At 41.2% G+C, this 19,523-nt stretch overlaps 1 protein-coding gene across 1 annotated transcript in view; it reads left to right on the plus strand.

Annotated features, from left to right (window-relative positions):
* The first annotated feature begins 4,993 nt into the window (after positions 1–4,993).
* Positions 4,994–19,523, plus strand: part of si:dkey-34e4.1 (carboxyl-terminal PDZ ligand of neuronal nitric oxide synthase protein) — a 144,843-nt gene continuing 130,313 nt past the window's right edge. The window contains exons 1-2 of the mRNA XM_068012406.1: positions 4,994–5,934; positions 6,504–6,575. Coding sequence (XP_067868507.1) covers positions 5,830–5,934; positions 6,504–6,575 — 177 coding nt within the window. The 5' untranslated portion in view covers positions 4,994–5,829. The remainder of the gene's footprint in view (positions 5,935–6,503; positions 6,576–19,523) is intronic.

A 19,523-nucleotide genomic window follows, 5' to 3' on the forward strand; every position in this document is an offset into this window, starting at 1 on the left:
CACATTCTCCAGAATCAATTGTTATATGACCAAGGCTGAACATGCATTCAAATGCATGGCATGGCTGCTCACTCACTGATATAAAGTTTTACAGGGCTCGCGAGACAAATATTTGTACAGCTTTGGACCCATCACTTACCCTCGTCGATCTGAGCAAGTCATTGACCCTTGTCCAACACTGAAGCCAGGTTCAACAACTGACCCCGTTTGACACCTCCCTGCCACCTCTGTCCAGGTCAGCTTGGTCAGGCGGGGGGTCTTCTGAGTCCATCTGCAGGGAAGAGGACCTCCTGCCTTTCCCTTTATTCCTGCAGGTTCTCCTCCAGGCTGACATCCTGAACTGTGGGGCAGGATGCTGCCTACTGGCTGCCATAACAGTGGTGGTGGGGGTGGGGATGGACAGATGATTAAAATATAAAAGGGTGTTGGTGCTGGGGTGGGAAAGAATGACTAACGATTGAGGGAGGGCAATAAATAAGATTGAATAAAGCAATATTACAAATAAATGTCTGCATATTATTAAAGAGCGGCCAGGCTGGTGATCTTCCATAATTTCAATGCAGAATGATTTATATCTGTGGCGTTAATGGTACTTTGCGGACTGACAGTAGGATCCACCAAGGGTAAGCTGTCCTCATCGAATGATCACATGTGTCTCCTGTGCCCGCTGCTGGAACTTAAATTCTAAATTGTAATCGTGTGGGAACTGGCAAAAAAAGTGGAAGTGGTTCCGTCATCGGAAACATCGCGATTTGCATAAAATACTGCCCTATGTGTCTAATGCTGTAGGAGACTGGCTACTAGTTTGTATTTTTAATCACTTAATACAATTAATTTCTTTATTACTTTGACATATTATCATAAGCACTGAAAATATTAAGATACCTATACAATAAAATGATTAGTAAACTTTGGAACTATTTACTTTTAATTACCGTAATTTGGGAAGGTAAAAATTGAAGATTTTTGAACCTACTCCTGTAAACCATTTGCACTTATTTTAAAGGTGTGATTTACAGTAAGTAAATAAGGTTGTCTATGAATGTATCTTGTTCTCCCCATAAAAAACCTACAAAAAAGGGATTATTTGTTACACATTTTCACCTGTGTATTTTAATGTAAAATTAAAAGTATGTGGATGAGATGTCCCAACTTGGTAATATTTACAAGTTTTTTTTTGTGCTGACCCCAGTTGTAGCAATGGTACTTTTTAAATATAAGCAGGGCATTCTTCTGGTGTTGTGGCTACCATGCCGCAACCATATAAATTATACAAACAGTTTTATTTTCATTGTCTATTTTTGTGTGGAATTCCATAATAATGCTGCAGTGCAAGTAAGGTTGTCTGCATTTTTTAGACTTCCTAAACTCTATAATGTTATTGTGAATGACAAGAAAGAAAAAGTTTAAAATATGATTTTTGTTCCCTGGTGGAACCTTGAAGCACAATTTGAAAATCAAACTTTTCTTTGTGTTTCTGTCCACTGATTCATCGTGGGCTTATATTTCCTCCTTGGTACCTCTACTAAGTGAGCACTATTCATGTGTGAATCTAGACAGGGACATGGCAGCAGATAATTTTACCATGAGAGGCATCGCAGTTGAACTTGAACCTGTCCTTATCTGATACTCTCACATACAGTATAAGTTTCCACCAGGCAGTCACTGGATGGTAATCGGGAGTAGATGTCCTGCCTGATTTTCCCAATCTTAGCCCAAGGATATTGAAGTCAATTGCACTGCTTCCATCATTCTTCGGCAGAGATCAGTGAACTTAACACAGAATAAGAACCAATTTGTACGGATCACCACAAGACCTGGTGCACTTACCTGCTGAGCCACCATGGATATTGGCACATTTTTAACTCTTCAGCTTCACTGTCATTTACAATCAAATAGTAGTATCTAGGTTGCCTTACCTCACCTCAACCAAATTAAAAATCACCAGGTATAGAGGGTGAAAACAACTTGTCCATCCAGGTAAATCTTGTACTCTCACCATGACATCAAATTGTTTTGTAAATGATTCCAGGCTTTTTGCCTCTACAACCTAACCAGAAGTCCACTTCAGCTGTTAATTAGTTTGAAGTGATGTTTCAGATCTACCTATTCCATATTACTTACTATCTTATATACTTCTAAAAGGGCACGTAGCACTTGCCTTTAAGGCTGAAAATCCCAAGTCTCTCCAATCTTTCCTAATAATTTAGTCATATGTTACTAGGGATCAATCTTCCTTGAACCGTTCTCCCAGCTTTAATGTTTCCCTTCTGTCTCAGACCAGATCCAAACACAATATTCAAAATGTGGTCTGATTGCAGTTTGAACATGACTTCTTCTGAGTTGCACTCTACTGTTTTCACTGAAAGTTCAATTTTCCACTTGTTTTGTTGATTGCTGCTCAAAAGTAAGTGGACAGGTTGATAGTGGAGTTTACTAAATTCCTTCGATCTCTTGATTCGAACTCTGCTTCTCTCTCCACAGATGCTGCCAGACCTGCAGAGTATTTCCAGCACTTTGTTTTTTTGCCTTCGATCTTTTTTCAGTTTCATCCCTAGCTACTTCAACATCATTCATGAAACACTTACATTGCCCTATTTTTTAATCTTCCTTCATGTATTTTAAATTTAATCTGCCATTGCTCGCCCCACTTGCATATTTCACCCAAATCGTTTTGTAGATCCTGAGCTCCATCCTCATTCAATTGCTGCTAGGTTTGGCTGGCTTGCACTGAATTTTCAAATCCAAGTAATTCATGTAAATCAGAAAAATAGAGATCCTAAAACTGATCGCTGGGGCATTTCATTCAGCACTCGCCACCCCAGCTTAACTCCTTTAACAAGCTACTAGTTACTTTCTACCCTTCAGCCAATAACTTATACATTTCCATATTTTACCCTGACTTTTCACTGCTTTAAGCTGAAATAATATTTCATGCGAAGCTCTATCAAATGTATTTTGAAAGTCAAAGTACAAAAAAATTAAAGGAGGTTGGACAGGTAGGATATTCCCTTGCTGAATTCACTTTGGCTGCTGTTTACTAGATTATCGTCAGAGAGTAATCCTTATGTTTACTTCGTAGTGATGTAAGGCTAGTGGGTCTGTAGTTGCCCATGTCTATTTTGTCAGCCCTTTTGACAATAGGCACCATGTTAGCTTGTTTCCAGCCTATTGTGGCCTCCCAGTGTTCACTGAGTCGCTCATAATCACCATCAGTGCCTCATAAATTTAATTAATTGTTTCTCTTCGTGTTCAGGGATAACTACCATCCATTTCTGTAGATTTTTTTTTTAGCTCGTTTAGCCTGATTAGTACATCCAACTCATTTAGGTTGAAATAATCAATTCTACTTAGATTATTGTTATTTAGGCATGACATGTTACTGATGTCTTCCCTAATAAATAAAAAAAGGAATTGCATTTATAAAGTTCCTTTAACATTCCCAGGCCATCCCAAAGCACTTTATAGCCAACAAATTAATTTTGAACTGTGTGTTGTATGTCAATGTAGCAGCTGGTTTTTTCATAGTGGTGTCTTTCAGTGAGCTCCCACAAAAAGCAATCAGATGAATGTCCAGCTCATCTGTTTTTGGCAATGTTCGTTGAGGGATAAATGTTGTGCAGGACACCAGCAGAACTCCTGGCTCTTTAAATAGTGCCATGGATGTTTTATGTCTGCCTAAGAGGAAAGACAAGGTCTTGGTCTGGTGTCTCATTCAAAAGATAGAACCTTCAAGAATATAGCATCCTACTCAGTCCGCACTGAAGTGTCAGTATAGATGACGTGCCTAAGTCCTGGAGAGTAGTTTGAACTCTTGACTTTCTGATTCAAGGAAGAATGCTACACTGAACCAAGGCTGAAACTACTTCCAATATTTGGAGGAAATAATCACAGTATATTAACTGTGACAGAAATCACGCCTGCCAAATGAAAACATTAATTTTGTCATATTGAACAGTACTTGAACTTTTTTTTACTGGACATTGCATAGAACTTGTTTAAAAAAAAACTGAGCAGCTGAAAACATGGTTGCACATTTGCATTCTGAGACAGTTGAATAGAGCAACAATGGAAGTACTCACTAATTCAGTTAACAAGATTGGTCTGGGCAACTGTGATGATCCACATCTTGTCTAAGAGCCAGCCCTTTTTATTTTTAGTTCTTTTTTATTTGTTTTATTTTTGTTTGTTTGTACTGTGCCTAACCACCTGTTTTTTCATGTTTGTGTTTGGGACCAGGGCTGTTCATGTTTCTGTCAATTAATACCCTCTCTGTACTAATGCAGTATCTTTCACCATACCCTTAACATACCATTTGCCTTTGCTCCATTACCTTCTGGTCAGTTATACTCTGTAACCATGTCCTATCAACACCTCTTTTGTTATCTCTTGCCTCACTTGCTTTACTTGCCTAAAACCTATTACATTTCTAATATTTGCCAGTTCTGATGGTCACTGACCTGAAACATTAACTCTGCTTCTCTCTCCACAGATGCTGCAGACCTGTTGAGTATTTCCAGCATTTCTCGTTTTTAATCCTGATTGAATTACTCAGCAGGTTGGGCAACATTTTGAGTAGATAAACAGAGTTAACCTTTTCAGGTCAATGACCTTTCGCCAGAACTCGCTTTAGTAAACCCCTGATGTTTTGACACCCAAGCCATCCAACTTGAATACAAATCAATTGTTAGTGGAAGTGATGAGCGATCTGAGCTGGAGCTGTACAATGCAGAGCCTGGTGCGGCCGGACACGCGTACAAATCGCAGCTTCTTGTGCACCTATCACCCACAACCGCACGGAAGTGGCATGGAGTCCGGATTTCCTGTTATTCCGGAGACACTTGTTTCTGAAAAGGCGGGTCTGTCGGGTGGTTTTTTAAAAATCATGTGATGCAACTTTCATCCAATGGGAAGAAGACGAGTGAAATTCCTCACTTGTGAAACGAGTACATTCGACCAGTAAAGTAGCAACACAAATACACACACACACACAGACAGACAGAGTGCCCGGGGCATGAGCCGCTGGTCCGCACCTTTCACCACACATTGGTTATAAATTGTTAGAGGCTGCAGGCTGGGAAAAGGGGGCGGAGCAAAGATCATCTATGGCTTTGTTGAGCAAAGTTAACCTGTGGAACCAAACCCGCCCAGTGATCGTCTCTCTTGATGTGAATAGCTAAGAAGAGAGCAGAGGTATCGGCTGTGGGTGGGATCGATAGGAAATGAGGGCGGGCAGGTGTAGCTGTGTCTGGCTGTCAGGCTGAGGGCGGCAGTGGTTGTTACTCTCTGAATATGTCTGGATATCTGTGCGCCTTTGGAAACCTGGATCATTGCGTCCCGGGAGGTATCTGGCTTGTGATGGTGTTCGAGGAAATCCTTCCTTTCTGGGATCCCATTCTCTGACTCTGCCCATTAGCTGTCTCCTTTCTAACTTTGCTGTGAGAAACCATCCACCTTGTACTCTGGAATCTTTCTGTTTGTTTGATCTTGTGCTCTGGAATCCCTGTTTCTCTCATCTGTACTTTCGATCTTTGACCCTGTACTCTGGAATATTTGTCTGATCTTGTACTCTGGGATCTCTTCGACCTGTGCTCTGGGAGATCTATTTCTCTGTCTGATCCTGTGTTCTGGGAGATTTCTCACTCTCTGACCTTGTGCCCTGGGAGATCTCGCTCTGTGCTCTGGGATCTCTCTGACTTTGTGTTCTGGGAGACTTCTCACTCTGACCCTGTGCTGCTTGGAGACCCGTGTCTGCTTCGGGTGCTTTGCACCCACTGGATTCGGTGCTGCTGCTGCCAACACTTTGTGACTGCTCGGGAAGCTTTGAAAATGCCAGTCAGGAACAGGTACAACTTGGTGGACGATGTTGGTGACTCCAGGACCCCCCTGCATAACGAGGAGGCTTTCCAGCATGGCATTCACTTCCAGGCCAAGGTAACGTCCGCTGATAACCCGATACGTTTTTCATTTGTCATGTGTAAAACAATCTTTCTGTATCCATATTAAATTCAAGACGCAAAAGGCGCGAAGGATTGTGCGAAACCTATTAGTTTACTGGCTCCAAATTTCAAACAATCCTGACAATAGCTTTCACATCGCTGTCCCCCCGGCGGCAACAGAAATACAAAAAGTTCAACTGAAACCTTAAGATTGAAGTGTGGTTTCTGCAACAATTGTGTTGCAGAATTGTGGGGAAACGCGTGTTGTTTATTTAATGATCTAATTTGACGCGAAGATGCTGTCGTTGGAATTCAAAACATGTCCTGAACTTTTAGCACCCCTTGCCGTCGATTTGTGAAAGAACCGAGGTTTAAACAGGAGCCGTTTCTTGCATTAATTCAAATGATAATCGCGGCGTGAATTAAGAGTTAGAAATTAACAAAATAAATTCACTGGCCGCTTCCAGCCTTGTAACCCGCAACATTCTCCCTCCTAAAGCACAGCTTGGCCGGGATATCGCTTCCAGCTGCCTATTAATATCATGCACCCTCTTTGTTTTCAAGTACGTTGGGAGTCTGGATGTACAAAGGCCAAACAGTCGTGTGGAGATAGTGGCGGCTATGCGAAGGATACGGGTGAGTGAATGATGGGAATCATTAACGTATTTCTGTCTACGTGATCCAAGGAGTCACCATAATGGGAAAGGCGGCTTATGGGGAGAGTGCAGTAAGAGCACTAATGCAACAAAAACAAGAAATGTTGGATTCACTCAGCAGGTCTGGCAGCATCTGTGGAAAGAGAAGCAGAGTTAACGTTTCGGGTCAGTGACCCTTCTTCGGAACTCCGAAGAGCACTAGTGTGTAGTTTCTGAATGCCGAGACTAGCAAGAGTGCTCCTGCCACTGTATAGTACATGCGAGCCAGCAGGTGTGCGGTCACTTGGGGGTGAAGCGTCTATATTGACCCCTGTCACAAGACCTTCAAGAGCAATGGGTGGGAAAAATCCAGTCTCTGGTGGCAGATGTAGGGAAATGCTTGTGGTTGCATTGCTCTAGCCATAGTCCCCAAAGGACCGTATTTAGAGAGGTAGTTGGTGATGTATAGCTTGAGGGTCACCACTGCTCAAATGTGGGGCAAGGCAAGGAGGCAGGCTGCCGAGCTAGCACAGCCAGTACAGGGATTGAACCCAGACTGTTGGTGTCTTTCTGCGACCTCCCAACTAAAAGTGAATGTGATTGTTGAGTGTGAGTTTCACTGATGCTTCTCAGACACAAATAATGGCCACATGGGAAGGGGAACAAATTGAGCCGGAGTTTGCAGTCAACGGCAAAGCAATGCCACTCACCGCTGACCTCAGAGTAAGCTGTCCACAAAGATCTAGCGATCTCTGTGGCACAGACTTCCCCTTTCCCAATGCCAGTTTGTTTCTGGTGCCAAGTCAACTGGATCTCCAATCATCCAGCAGCAGTGATGCCATCAAACAGGGTAAGCAGCCAACCACATTGAAGTATTCTCAGACAACAAGTCAAAAATAAAAATCCCTTAATTTTAATTTTTTACACATTAAAAAAAATGATTGGGACGTCCATATGGGATTCAGGTAGAAGATACATAACTCTTAAAAAAAAAAGTTTAAAAATATGTGGAATTTTCTTCTCATAATGGAGAAATTTGACATTCAATAAATATAAAATTACTCTTTCAGAGCCAATGAGGATGTTTAGCAGTAATTAGTATGTTGTTAAACTCCCAGTTACACCTCACTCAACAAGGTGCGACTTTTCAAGGATTTTTACAGCGAGACTAAGAGCAGAAGTTCTCGTCAGTTCGTAGATTTCCAATTGATTGCAGTCTGAGGGTGCGCTGTTGAGGTCCCCTCTGGAGAAGCACAGAATCACTGACAGCAACTGCTGGATTTCTGTGCTTAACTGTGCATGGCGGACTCTAGAAGTTGCTGCAAGTTTTACCATCATTACTGCCACAAAATCTGTGCCAGGGTTTCACATGGAACTGTAAGAGCAAAAGAGAGGAGAGATGGCAAGAAGGAGACAACATTCTCCAAAAAGATCATTCTGCATTTACATTCTTTTACGTCTTGCATAGTCACATCAGCTTAACAGTTCGATTTTGTGAAACATTACATAACATTTCTATAGTGAACTAAAACTATTGCAAAATCTATGCGTGTTGCACAACTTGTTAACTTACAGTAGACAATGTATGGTGTATGGTCTTGTGGAACTGTAATGCTATGAGTGGTGTGAAAAGCCAGATGAGAAATTGTGGTTCTCTGTCTAGTACTTTCTTGGTATGGAGATTAATTGGTTGTTGCTTGACAATGGCACTTTGAAATGGGCTAATTTTAGGAGATTATCCACACATTCTAAGACCCCTTTTGAGTTGTCCTTCTGAAATAACTAATGAGCATGGCACCATTTAGTCTATGTCATCATGCCACTGCAGTAGTTTCCACACTTAAAACCTGAAGCAATCTGATGTAATCTTAAAGAACTGTTGTTTAGGAAACAGCTCGAGATTATCTGACCATCGATTGCCTCACATAATGGTGCCTTGAAGTACTTTCCACCTTAAAGAAAGTGGGGGGGGGGGGGGGGGCGGTGGGGGGAAGAGAGCTGCAGACTGCTACAACTAGCAACAGCCACTTTGTATAATATGTCCAAGTAAGAACTGTAGGAAAAGCAGGCCATTGGCGGCACTAGGTTTTCAATATTTTTATTCATAATTAAAGATTATGTTTCTCTTCCTGCAAGAGAATAACTAGTGCTAACTAGCTATATGCAAATTTTATAGATTAAAAGATGGACTTTCCCAACAACACTTGTTGTGTAGGTAAAGTATTACTATCTCATGTCATTGCTGCTGAAATCCTAACGTACTCCTATTACCTTGAAGTTCAACTTCTCTACCACTTTCCTTGCCATCCCTCACCCTCCATAACTATGACTCATTCCGAACACTATAGACTGTATCCTTACTGACACAAAGTCCCGGACTTGCATCATCCATGTCTTAGTCACGATCCAATGGGTTCTCATCTGGCTGATCCTCATATTTGCCTTTGTATCACTTCGTGTACTTTCCTACCTTCTTTCAGTGATCTCCTGCAGCTGTGCATCTGCTGTAAAAGGTACAACTCTTGTTCCTCTGACACTGCTTACTCACTATTGTCCACACTGTCATGGAACAGTTCTTTCCTCCTCTGTTTAAAAACAGTGTGCCTTTAAAACTAAGGGGTATCGTGTGCCAGCAGCTGCACCTGTTTCCTAGGCAACAGCAGGAGAGAGAGGAGGTCTCATGGTGTATTGTAACTTTTGACTGTGTGTAAAAGACTGGCTTAAACCAATTTGATCCAGAGTCCAGCAAAGCATGCTCACTGAAGGAAGGTGATCTGAATTTTAAAAAAACAGAAAGTGCTGGAAATACTCAGGATTTCTCTCTCTCTCTTAGGAAAAAAAATCTACATTCCTACAGGCTGTGTTATTGCCCAAGGAGGCAAAAATCCCAGAAAAGAACATTTGTATTGTTGGAGGTAGCAAATTTCTTTTTTACTTCCAAACTCTAAGAGGTCTTTACCTCAGAAGTGACTCTATTGTTTGTTTGTGTTTGCTGGAATTCTCAGTAAAGTTTCTACTGAAAAACTACCAATTTTAATATCCGAATAGACCTGTTGCTATACTCCTTGTTGAAAGAACTGTGTAACACATGCTGCAACTGAAGTGCTTTGAATGCCTATCCGAAAGACTGTTCGTTGGATTCGCCTGGAGACTTTGAGTGGCATCTGATTATTATACTCTGGGACACCTCATCAAACCAGGAACATAACCCACAAAGATTAACAACCCAGTGATTTATTTATTCCTGAGAAACAACTCTAATATTATTGAAACTGGTTAACCGTTGGTTTTTGAATATATGTGTGTGTGCATGAAGGCTAGAAAATAAGAAGTTATAAAGTCTTTTAGACATAGGTTTTGTTTAAGATTTAGTTTATTAATAAATAGTTAATTTTTTGTTGTTTAAAGATGCCTAGTTTGGTCTGTTTTATTCTGGGGAGTTAATAAAGTGTTTAATTTGGCTAATTTCCGGTTGGGTGGGAAAACTTTAATAATATGCTGTGACCTGTGGAGTAATGGGACTGAATTGACAGTGCATTACTCCCGCCTTGGTCTTAACAACACCCTCTGCTCCACTATTAATTGCTGTCCTTTCAGTCATTATGTCCTTGCCCTTTGTAATTCTCTTTTGAAACGCCTTCACTTTTTCTCTCTGTCTCTCTCTCTCTCTCTCCTTTTCTCCTCCACTCCATTTCCATTTTTGGCCTCTGTCCAATAGAGTGCTCTAAGATATCTTGTTGTATCTGAGGAGTGCTATAGAAATGAAAATTGTAGTTGTCATTTATATTACTTACCAATCTGCGGTAGTGCTGCATCTTCACTATTTTGGTCCAACAAGCCAATCCTTTGGAACTTTGGAATCTTATTCTAAAATGTTGAAACTATGCCAGTAGGGGAATATATATGCTTGCAAGAAAGATGCTTATCTCTCTTATTCAGGTTGCCTGCAAAGCTAAGTTTTCAAAGAGGTCATTGCACATGGGTAGTTTGGCAGAATCTGTTTTGTGTTGAACTTCTTGCCAATGCAATATTGTTTGGAGGTTCAAAATAACAATTCAGATAATTGTTACACCGCCAATATTTTAGCATTAAGAATCCATCTATTGTTTTTATTGCTTGCCAATCTGTGGTAGTAACACTATTTCAATATTGGGAAGGTATAATGTGCAAATGTGGATTGTAGTTTTCTCACTAGGATTTGGGAAAGTTTAATACTGTGTCAGCTCGAACTGAATGGCTTAGATTTAGCCTTTCCAAAATTGGCTGTGTCTGTAGAGAGCATTGTGAGCTATGTAACTTTAGGATGAAGTGGTTATAAGTCTAATATTTGTGGTGAATGTGGTGAGGTACAGTTCAGTCAATTTGAGGCAATGAATTAAGAGCTTCGCCAAAGTGAACTATGAAAGATTGCTTTTCCTTTATTATGCTGATAACCAATATCCAAATAATTGTAACAGAAGTGAAGCATAAAGATGATAACTTTTATGCAGCTATTTTGTATTGTAGTGTGCAAACACAGAAATGTTTTCTTTGACCCTCTAAGAAGCTTTGATAGCTTTTATGCATTTTATTATAAATATGGCATGATTACTTCATAATGTATATATAATATGCTTATATATTATAATGATGACAAAAGAAAAGTAACATTTTGCCTTTGATATTCCTATTGAATTTGTATTGCAGAGGAAACTGTTCAGTATTTTTTTGTAGTTTCTAAAACAGGCAACAGTTGCATGCTTTGAATAGTTTAGTCACAATTTCAGAGACAGCCTGAAGCGGTGAAAAGATTTTCCAAGACAACTTTTGGTGCAGTATACCTATATATAGTTTCCCATTAATATTATTGCTCATTAAGTGTAAGTATTATGGTTCCTTGATTTTTATTCAATATTATTATGCAGAGTTTTCCAGCTCCTGAGCCTGGAGCCTCCTCTCACCTTGAAAAGAGTGGTAGAATAATAAGTATCTGATTGCATTGGACATTACATACAGCATGCTTGTATTCTGGCAGCTGCAATATAGAAACAGAAAATATTCACTTTCATGCTTAATTGCTATTTAATATGATTTGGGACCACAAGTATTTGTAGTTTTTAATTAAAGCTGGAAACTACAATAGGGTCTCAAGAAATATTCAAAGTTGTGCTGGAATTTTCAAGGAACCTTTTGCTTCACGTTTTTATGACTCAAAGTTGTGAGCGGGGTTTGGAAGTGAATTGTTGTTTACAGCATAAGCACTTTTTTTATCTTCCATTTTTCTGCTGACTTTTCTCCCCTCCCTTTGTCAATTGAAGGCTGACTCCTTTGCTAGGTTGTGTTTCTATAGGTGCTTTGATAGTTGTCTCCAGTGATTGCTTTCCATGTATGAACCTTGTCAATGACTGTTGATGGGCTATATATTGCATTGGGTGTCACAGTTAAACCCCAATCTATTCTTGCCTGACATTCACATGCATATTTCCAGCAGGTCACTCACTGGATTGTGATAAAGAGTGGAAACTCTTGTTTTTTCTGATTTTCAACTCTCAGCCATTAAGCACCAACTGGCCACCTGACTGAGTTCAGCAACTCACCTCAGAGCGGGAAGCAGATCTGGAATGTTCCTATGTTTTTTATTAGTGGAACCCCAAACATTTCAAGCCTGTCTGTTAAGCCCCACAATATCTCACAAGCATGCCAATATCCCTTTAACAAATCTATTTTAGCAAGAAATGTGGCACTGCCCACTCTGTCAATACAGTCTTCCAAGCAAGGAATTGGGTGGGAATCTGCCTTTGTTACTGCATTAACCTTTTGTAGTCTATGCAGAATCTAGCTGAACCATCAGGTTTAGGCATTAACATGACTGGGGACCTCCAACTGCTTTGACTGGGTTCAATGAGGTGGTTTTCCAGCATGTATTCGATTTCTGCTTTTACCTGGGCCTGTTTCTCTGGACTTAAGTGATAAGGATGCTGCTTATAGGAAAGGATTTCCCTACATCCACATGTGTGGCTAAGGTTGTCGCTACAGACTCCTTTAAATGCTGTGAGTAGCCTTGTTGGTCTTCTCGTTGTTCTGGATCTAAGTATGAAAGCATAGTGTCCAATCTCCCTAACAATTCAGTATTAGCTAACCGGATAGTAAGAGGTTCAATTTGAGAATTGTGTAGCTCTCCTTCTGCCTCATCCATCACTATCCCTTTCATCCTTCACTATCCCCACTACCTGACATACCTGTGCTTGCTTATCCTCCTGCCGGCGATGATATTGTTTCAACATATTGATATGACACAGTCGATTCTTTTTCCGGTGATCTGGGGTGTCAATCAAATAGTTTACTTTACCAATTCTTTTGACCACTTTATATGGACCACAGAACCGTGCTTTCAGTGGTTCACCCTGTAAAGGCAGTAATACCATCACTTCATTCCCTGGTTGAAATGTTCGGGTCTTAGCGTGCTTTTCCATCCATTTCTTCACAGTTGTTTGGGAAGATGTCAGGTGTTCCTGAGCCACTTTGTAGGCTTTCGTGAGCCACTCCTGGAACACAGATACATAATCTAATACAGAAGATTCATCCCTTTGTTCTAAAAACCTTTCTTTAATTAGTTTTAGAGGACCTCTTATCTCATGTCCATAAACTAATTCAAAATGACTAAAACCGGTAGACTCATTAGGTGAATCCCTAGTGGCAAACAAACGGAATTCGAGCCCTTTATCCCAAATCATGGGGATACTCATGACAGAGTGCCCTGATCATCGTTTTGAGGGTTTGCTGGTACCATTCTAAAGCCCCTTATGTCTGTGGGTGGTATTCTGAAGACTCTAACTGTGTTATACCCAAATTATTCATAACTTACTGGAAAATTTTAGACATAAAATTGGAACCTTGATCCGACTGAATCTCAATCGGTAATCCATATCGAGTGAAGAACTGGGTGAACTTCTCTACCACTACCTTAGCAGAAATTGTTCTCAAGGGAATGGCCTCTGGGAACCAAGTAGCCATATCCATGATAGTGAGTATATACTGGTGTCCCGCTTTTGTTTTCGGTAAAGGTCCTATACAGTCTACCAACACCCTACTAAATGGTTCCCCAAAAACTGATATGGGAATTAGAGGTGCCGATTTTATGGCAGGTTGTGGTTTTCCCACAATCTGGCACGTATGCCACATTTTACTAAACTGCACCACGTCCTTGGAAAGACCTGGCCAGTAAAAATGTTGACTTATACATGATTGGGTCTTCCGGATCCCCACATGTCCCACTATAGGAATTTCATGCCCTATCCTTAATATTTCCCGATGATACTTGGGTGGTACCACTATCTGATGAACAATCATCCATTTTTCGTCCGCAGGTCTGTGAGGAGGTCTCCACTTCCTCATCAGAATCTCATTTTTAACTTCCGGAACTCCCTTTGCCTTAGCTTCAGTTAGAGCCGATTGTGCCACATTATTTAACTCTGGATTGGCCTGCCGAGCCTTGATCAGAGAAGATTTATTGAACATTTCCTTCGGATTAGCCAAATCCCCAAAGAAAGGTTCAGATATTCGGCTATCTGACTGTGGTGCCAATTTTACCTCTGACAATGGAACTTGTTTAGCCATTTCTCGGGTCACTGCACATGAAGGAAAAATTCCTGGAACCTTTTCCTGCAACTGTTCTGTCTGTTTGACTTCACTTGGTCTTTCTGTGACTACTGGAGAAGCTACTACCTTTGCTCCAGCCAAATCATTCCCCAGGTCGACTCCGTCTATAGGCAAACTATGGACAACTCGTACAGTTCCAGTTCCAGACATTAGGTCACACTCCAGAAGCACCTGATACAAAGGTATGGGTATATCCTCCATGCTGATACCATTCACTTAAACCTTGGCATTTAATGCGCTCTCTGGTGGAAAAGTTCTGCCTTTCCCCAGCAAAAGCGTTTGGATGGCTCCTGTATCCCTAAGTATAACTATAGGTTTACCTGCCTCACTTGAAGGATAAGGAGTTACTTTTCCTTTTGACAAGAATTCCCTATAACTCTCAGGTATCCTATTCATGTCCTCTGCACTCACAGCGGTTTTTGTACTTGGCTTTACAGCTGCAGTCAGAGCTACATGTTCCTATGTTTCTACAGCCTGATCTGTCGTACACTCTGTCAGGGCCCCTTTCTCTACATTGACTTTGTGTACCCCAATAAGTCCCATGGGTTTACCTTGCAACTTCCAGCATTCTGCACGAAGGTGTCCTGCCTTGTGATAATGGGCATGGTGAACATGAGGCTTGCGGACCTCATTTCCACCCTCACATTTTCCTTTCCGGCCTGAGGAGATCCCGGGGCGTTCCCAGCTGTCCCTTCTTGTACCCGGCTCCTTGCCGTCCTTTCACCTTCCCACCTTCCCACCTTCTATCCTTCTTGGGTTTGTGGGGTGATGGACAAAGGGTTTGGGCTTATAAACAAGCTCGTAATCATTAGCGATTTCCGCTGCCTGTCTGGCTGTTGAAACCTTCTGGTTTTCTACATGTGTTCTTACTAACGGAGGGAGTGAATTTTAAAATTCTTCCAGGAGAATTAGTTGCCGAAGATTCTCATACATAGCCTCTACCTTTAGTGCCTGCATCCAATGATAAAAATTAATTGCTTTACCCTCTCAAATTCTTTATATGTCTGCCCAGGCTATTTCAGGAGGTTTTGAAATTTCTGCCTGTGCGCTTCAGGGACCAACTCATAAGCAGAGAGAATAACCTTTTTTGCCATCTCTTAAACTGCAGAAGCCTCCTCAGAAAGCATTGCATAAATTTCATGAGCTCTGCCCAGCTTTCCTTCTGCCACTTCATCTGCCTGGCTATCTTTTCAAAGGAAATGAAAAATGCCTCTACGTCCCTTTCCTCAAACATCGGGAGGGCTTGTACAAATTTAAACAGCTCTCCACTGGGTCCTGGGCTGGAGTCAGATCTTTCCTTACCAGAATTTTCCTAGGAGCCAAGGCCAACCCTTTATCTTAGCTGCATCTTTTTAAATTCAAATTGCCTTCCTTCTCTTTCACTTTTTCTTTGAAATTCTTGTTCAAGTATTTTCATTGCCAATTCTCTTTCCTGTTCAACCTTAAGTTTTTCCAATTCTATTTTTTTTGTCAAGTTCAAGCTGCTTCATCTGCAACTGAATTTTAGCTAATTCAACTGCACTACCATCTGTTTCGCTTTTTTTCCTCTTCCAATTTTAAATGGTGTGCTATTACCTCAATTATGTTTGCTTTCTTAGCTCTAACAGCAGCTTTTCTGCCAATTCCTTTAACCTAACCTTGGTTAAGTTTCTCAAATCATTCTAGGTCGTAGCAACTAACAATGACATTCCAGTAGTGTCAACTTTAATGCACAAGGAATCTGTTTTATTCCTTTTCCTCTTTTTAATCATAATTACCCCAATTACAATTACACGTCATTGGCGTTGGGTTATCCCACACAGAGCCCCCGATTATATGTTACGACCGAGGTGGGAGGAGTGCACTGTCTTTTCTAGTCCCACTTCTTCACAGATCACAACGTATATTTTAAAAATGTTTACCAATTCGGTCAATCATATATTCTACTCTTTATCCTAGAATGAAATACGCCAACCAGGTTTCTTTAATAAACAACAAAATTATCAGTTTATTATCAAACAAGACATATCCAGTAATGAAAGAAAGCATTAACACACAGATTGAAATATGAAAGTTCCCCTTTTAAAATCCCCCCACACACACTGAAAAAAATACAGAAATTCTCTCTGCAGTGGTATGTTACAAAAAAAAAGACAAAAAAAATGCTTTGGCCAAATACTTGCTAATTCTCAAAGAAAAAAGAGAAGATATGGAAGAAAGTCAGTTGTCCCTTTTGGTCTGGCATTCGGGTGTAAGGAGACAGGTCACTGGGATCTGGTCTAAAGCAGTTCTTTTCAAGCAGCGTTGAGAATTAATCTGGAAGGTTTTTTTCAGTTTCTCAGGAGAGATACAGCACCAGGGATTTTAGCTGTCCCACACTGGATCTTTGCATGGTTTCTTCAAAGAGGTAGAGGAAGAGGTGAGCTGGGTGGTTTTGCCTTGGCAAGTTGATCTCTAATTGTTTTCAAAACAGTTCACACCTCAACTGAACTAAAAGAATATCCAAACTCCAAATAGAAAGTCAACCTCTTGATCTCCATAAACCTTGACATGTGGCTTCTCTGTAAACATCTTCCCCAGGTCACCAAGATTTCTGTTGTTCACTGAGCTTAAAGCACATGATTTCCAGCACAGGTTGTTTTCGAACAACATCTCAGTGTCCTTGCAGCCAACAACAAAGAAAGGTCCAGCATTTATGAAATCTTCAGTCTTCCAATGAACCCATCTCCACAATTTAAATATGAGTCCTCAAAAAAAATACTTAACAAAAAATATAGAAGCATCTTCCTAACAAAGTGTATATGTGTATATAGCAAGTAAGGGTAAAATAGGAATGGAGCTGGGGGAAAACTGTCCACTGGTTGTATTCATACCTAGCACATAATGGTGGTGGTTGTTGTTGTTGTTGTTGTTGGAGGTCAATTATTTCAGCCCCAGAACATCGCTGCAGGAGTTCCTTAGGATTGTGTTCTAGGCCCAAACATCTTCAGCTGCTCCATCAATGCTCTTCCCTCCAAATAAGCTCAGAAGTGGGGATGTTCGATGATGATTGCGCAATGTTTAGTTCCATTTGCATCTCCTCAGATAGTGAAGCAGCCCTGTGCCCCCATGCAGCGAGACTTGAACAATATTCAGGCTTGGGCTGATAAGTGGCAAATAACATTTGCCAGGCAATGACCATCTCCAACAAGAGAGAATCTAACCATCTCCCCTTGGCATTCAACGGCATTACTGAATATCCCACCATCAATATCATTGGAGTTACCATTGACCAGAAACTGAACTGGATCAGCCATATAAATACTGTGGCTACAAGAGCTGGTCGGAGGCTGGGAATTCTGCAGCAACTAACTCATCTCCTGACTCCCAAAACCTGTCCACCGTCTACAAGGCACAAGTCAGGAGTATGATGGAATACTGTGCACTTGCCTGGATGAGTGCAGCTTCAACTCAGCCCGCTTGATCAGCACCCCATCCACCAACTTAAACATTCACTCGCTCCATCACCAGCGCACAGTGGCAGCAGTGATATCATCTACAAGATGCACTACAGAAACTTGCCAAGGCTCCTTCAACAGCACCTTCCAAACTCATGACCTGTACCACCTAGAAGAATAAGGGCAGCAGGTGCATGGGAACACCACCACCTGCAAGTTCCCCATCAAGTCACACACCATCCTGACTTGGAACTATATCGCTGTTCCTTCACTGTCGCTGGGTCAAAATCCTGGAACTCCCTCCCTATCAGCACTGTGAATGTACCTAGACCACATGGACTGCAGTGGTTCAAATAGGCAGCTCACCACCACCTTCTCAACAACAATTGGAGATGGCAATAAATGCTGGCCTTGTCAGCAATGCCTGCAACCCAAGAAAGAAGAACAAAGAATCTGGCTTAGTGTGAACCCAATTAGCAATCACCAGCTGATAATCACAGAATGATACAGCACAGAAGGAGGCCATTTGGTTCATTGTGTCTATGCCCCCTCTTTGATGAAGCCATACAATTAGTCCCACTCTTCTCTTTTTCCAGAGCTGTGCAACATTTTTTCCTTCAAGTATTGTTCCAATTCCCTTTTGAAAGTTATTATTAAATCTACTTCCACCACCCTTTCAGACAGTGCATTCCAGGTGTAAAAATTTGTTGCATAATAAACTTGTGCTTCTCTCACCTCTGGTTCTTTTGCCAATTACCTTAAATCTGTGTCCGTTGGTTATTGATCCTTTTGCCAGCTCAGTTCGTAATCATCCAGCTCGCATGTGAAGAGCAACCCGTTGAACCAAGTACTGTATCCCAAGATGTGCTGCTGCTTTCAGTGGAGGGAAGGAAAAAGGAGGAAGAATTGAGAAGAAAATACAATTTATTGTAAACCGTTTATTTGTCAATGTTGGCCTCAGTTTCCGATCCGATTTAAAAGAACTCTCTGAGGGCAGGGATATTTTGAAAGGAAACACTTGCAACTGTTAGCATGCAGTTCATTAGTGAAGAAAATGCTTCATTTAATCATTTTTTGAATAAAGCCAGGTGCTTAACATAATAGCATGACTGCTTGCACAGAAAAATTACTCCCTATCAGCACCTGCATGGTGTAAAGGGCAGTTAGTTGTAAAGAGTGGAACGATTCATGGCAGTTTGAAAGTAAATGGCTTACCCTTTGTCACATTGTAACTGGTATGCATTGGAGACAGTTCAGAGGAGGTTCGCTGGATTTCAGCTGCCATGTCTGCAATTCATTGAGAGGAGAATGGTATTGTGATATGTAGTTGGGTACAGGACCAGTGCAGGATGTTGACCATGGGATGGGATGGAATAGGATGGGGGGATATGGTTGGGTGTTGCAGGTCCATTGTTTTGTGCGGAGTCTGGGACTTGAAGCTCAGGGTTAGTCCATTAAAACTCGTTTACTTGAGCATAGTATAGCTAGGAGAAAACCAGTTGACTTCTGCTTTCTATTAGGCTGGATGTCCAATACTAGCATTCTGTATCAGTGGTGAGTTTGTGTATATGAGAAAACATGACCGTGGGAAGCTTCAGTGGAGACCTTCCTTTCTGCAGACAAACAACTACATGTCTGTAATGGATACAGCCTGAGCTGCCGTTTCATTTACGGCACTGAGTGCCATCAAGTACTGAGGATTACATGGACCTATGTATGACTCCAGCAACTAAATAGCTAAATAAAGAACAGCCTATGTTATGAATAGTTGTATAAGCAATATAGTCTGCAAGAGTATTTAAAGAGCAGTTGCTTGGCATCCTTGTCAGCCTTGGCTCAGTGGTAGCACTCACCTCTGAGTCAGTAGGTGATGGGCTTAAGCCCCACTCCAGAGA

The sequence above is a fragment of the Heterodontus francisci genome, chromosome 32, assembly GCF_036365525.1.
Source record: "Heterodontus francisci isolate sHetFra1 chromosome 32, sHetFra1.hap1, whole genome shotgun sequence".
NCBI classification, from domain to species: Eukaryota; Metazoa; Chordata; class Chondrichthyes; order Heterodontiformes; family Heterodontidae; genus Heterodontus; species Heterodontus francisci.